The 3,637-nt window shown below is 35.3% G+C and overlaps 1 protein-coding gene across 1 annotated transcript; it reads right to left on the reverse strand.

The window, feature by feature from the left end:
* Nucleotides 1-253: 253 nt before the first annotated feature.
* Nucleotides 254-3,036, reverse strand: LOC134540151 (uncharacterized). The gene is made up of 2 exons (XM_063382688.1): nt 2,196-3,036; nt 254-2,097 (listed from the first exon to the last, which is right to left on the reverse strand). Exons 1-2 carry the CDS (start codon nt 2,421-2,423, stop codon nt 418-420), a joined length of 1,908 nt encoding a protein of 635 aa, XP_063238758.1. The 5' UTR covers nt 2,424-3,036; the 3' UTR covers nt 254-417.
* Between the last annotated feature and the right edge of the window lie 601 nt (nt 3,037-3,637).

Genomic DNA, 3,637 nt, shown 5'->3' on the forward strand with positions numbered 1-3,637 from the left:
ATATATAGAATAATTTTACAACTAATTACTTTTTTGCATGTATCTTTATTTTATTTCATTACTAAATTTTATCGATTGCCTTCAAGTTTTTTTAACAGATATCACAAATTTATGGAAATACAATCATAGATAATATTACGAATGTGTTGCTTATTTAAGCTAAATATATAACATACATTAGCGCGCATATATATATAAGTATACATATATATATATATATATATATATATATATATATCCAATTTCCGTATTTTTTAATGCTAATAATACAAAATCTTAAAATCTTAGCAATTTTACCTACAGTATTTTTCTCTGTATAGCCTATCATACAGTAAAATGTTAATAGAATGCCAATTCTGATCATGAAAATATTTATACTAAATTTTAACTGGTTGATCCAACATGAGCCAAAGTCTTCTAACATTTCTTACAGTTGTGGCACAAAAATTGCACGCTATTATCCGAACAATCTTCGTGGGCCCACATTTTGCAACCGACGCACTGCACCCACTGTTCACCGGGCCGGCTTTTGGAATATGGTCCTAAACAAAGAAGACATAATGTATCCTCCCTACTGGCTCTGCTGTTTGCTGTGTTGACACATATGTTTTTCTTTTTCTTGCATAACATTTTCACCTTAGACTTGCGTGGATTCTGAACTGTATCTTTCGAACTTCCAAACAAGTTTTTCTTAGCTCCTTTCTTCTTATCAATATCTGATTTCTTTTTAGCTAATTCATTTCTTATTGGAGTATCTGTCAACACTTCACTCTTCCTTTTCCTATTATTTACCCGGTTATTTTTCCTTGGACCAGCTTTGGGAAATGGTCTCACCATTTCTGGGCTTATGTTGCACGTAGAATCAACTACAATTTCCTTATCTTGTGATGCGATTTCGTGTAAGCCCCTGCTCGTTACGTCCATTGACGTTTCCTGATCAGCTTCTTCCTCAGTTTGTTGTACAATCAGCATATTTGAAGGGCCTGCTTCCATGATTACAGGTTCATTTGGTCTACATTGAACAGTGTTGTCTGAATTAGGCAATTCTCCACTGTCAACATCATTTTCGTCAGGTGCTGGGCGGTCTGTTACGTAACAACCAAGATAATCTGTATCATTAAAGACATCAGGGTTGAAAGGTGATACCCCACTTACTCTGAAACCAGATAAAATATTTCTCGGCGTAACCGCACTAGAAAAAGCAGCATTTACAACTTCAGGTATGTCATAAATAGTCATTGTTTTCCCAGGATGGTTCACCAGCCAAGAATCACAGGCACTGTTCACAAATTTCTTTAAAGGGCCAAATACACTCCGGTCTAATGGTTGCAGTTTATGGCTGCAGTGTGGAGGGAAAGAAAGGACAGTGACCCCCTTATCTTTAAGGTAGTCCAATGCTTCAATTGAAAGATGTGAGTCGTGATTGTCAAGTAGCAACAGACATGGGTTTTCTTTGGAACACTTAACATTTGTTACGAAGTGATGTGCAAATTTGACGAAATTTGCTTCCTTCATCCAGCCGGTAGCATTTGCATCTCCAGAACTACCTATAGGCGCTCCTTTCAGAAAATATTCACGAAAATTGACGCGAGGGAAAACAAAATATGGTGGCACATGATTTCCTGTCGCAGATACTGCAACAGCTACAGTAACTAGAGTTCCTCTTTCGGCAGAAGTAATTTTACCTACTTGCTTAAAACCTTTCCGTGCAACTACTCTGTCTGGTCTTTGCACTGTAGTGATACCAGTCTCGTCCATGTTCCACACATCTCCAGGCCCAATTTTCAATCTATCCATAACGTCTTTCAAATTGTCGAAAAATGCTTTCACATTAGTGCGATTGAAACACGTAGCCCTTGAAAGACTGGTCGCTTCAGGTGTTCTTATAGAAAGTGTAGGATGCCGTTTTAAAAATGCAGAAAACCAATCCGCACCTGCCATTTCACAGTCAGCCCAAGAAGAAGGAAACCTTACCTTAAGTCTCACTGCATATTCAAATGCGAATTTCCTGACTTCCTTTGGTGACAATCCATAATAAATATCAGCTGCTTTCTTCAAATAATCAGCAAACTCATTCTCTTGTTCGTTTGTAAAAACCTGAAAAAAACAACCACAAGCCATTAAGCATCTTTAAATTCCTAATTGATATATTTATTCAGGTCGACAACATAACATTTTTTTTAAAAAGCCCTTACCTGTCTCAGTTTCTTGTAGCCAATTGTAAGAGGTGGGGTATCTTGTGGAGCAATAAGTTTTTCTTCAGTTACTTTGCTACAATATCGAGCCAAAGAGCGAAATGGAATTCCAAAATCCTTTGCTACGCTTCTGATGGACTTCCCTTCGAGTTTAACTTTCTTTACTGCTGTTAAAACAACGTCTTGGGAAGTCTGGCATCTATTACTTGTTCTTTTGTAGGTGCGCATGTTGAAGCCTAAAATAAAAAATGATATCCAATTAATAAAACTATAATATTTTGTTGTCTTTCCTACTTGTAATAATGTATGTAATGGTTTGAATTTCTAAAAAATATGCTATTTCATTCCAGTGCTAGCTTATACCTTTTACTCATAACAATGCGTTTCGTTTTGGAAGATCTAGAATCGCGAGAAAGTGTCCGGGGCATGTTGGCACATGTGCCAACATGCCCCGCCATCTATGTGCCAACTAGCCCCACAGCAACTTTTAAAACTTACTTGAGTGAACGAAAGAATTGGAATATATTTACATTATTTTAGTAATTGCTTCTTAAAACTAGCTCGTTATAATGTTATACACAAATATTGTTTTAAAAATATATAATTTATTATAAAAGTTATATCCAAGTCTTTGTAAGACAAAATTTTTACTCACCAAACGTAGAAGTAAAGAAAATGGTCTCCTGTTTGTAATAGTGAAGACTCGCGGCGGAAAACAACAGGATCTAGGGACCTGGTCTGTGTGATCCTACATACAAGAGCGTTATGCTATCTGTCGGTAATTATTCGAACTATTAGCACTGTGCCAACTTACCCCTGTAGCCAACTAGCCCCGGTCTCCCCTACACCAGCACTTTATCAAAACATCTCCCATAAAAAATCCTAAGAATGCAGATAACATACTCAGACAAAAATAATTTTAGCAAAATAAACTTTCTTGAACATTATTGGTAAAAATAATAATACACACAAACAAGTCAAAACGTGCATTACAACTCCGACCAAAATTACATGTCACATGTAGTTTATTACATTATGATGAATGAAGTAGGTTAAGAAAAATAAATCAAATAATATTTTTAATTCTATAATTTATTTAAAAGTTTACATTTACATAGAAAGAAATTTGACACTGTATATATATCGTATACATTTCTCAGTTCATGTGACATTATTTTTTATTAAAATAAATTATTATATTTCGTTTTTAGAGTGACAAAATACAAATAACTCATACAGATCACGATACATCACTTCAGGAGTGTAGCACCTTAGAGGACCAGAGATGTTGATGCTATAAACCTTTTTTTTACAAAATTTATAATGTTTTTTCAAGTATAATTTTCGTGTAACCTGTACACCGCACTTCTCACACAGAAATTTTACACGGTCAAGATTTCTTCTGCAGCCATGCTTTTCATGGATGCATGTACTTCGTAGTC

The sequence above is a fragment of the Bacillus rossius genome, chromosome 16 (assembly GCF_032445375.1).
Source record: "Bacillus rossius redtenbacheri isolate Brsri chromosome 16, Brsri_v3, whole genome shotgun sequence".
In the NCBI taxonomy this organism is placed as follows: Eukaryota; Metazoa; Arthropoda; class Insecta; order Phasmatodea; family Bacillidae; genus Bacillus; species Bacillus rossius.

What these genes read in the sequence shown, in the direction of transcription:
- LOC134540151 (XM_063382688.1), bottom strand. Translation starts at nt 2,423, where the DNA reads ATGCGCACCTACAAAAGAACAAGTAATAGATGCCAGACTTCCCAAGAC. An exon ending in GCTACAAGAAACTGAGACAG is followed by an intron (nt 2,098 to 2,195) that starts GTAAGGGCTTTT and finishes TGTTTTTTTCAG; the next exon opens with GTTTTTACAAACGAACAAGA.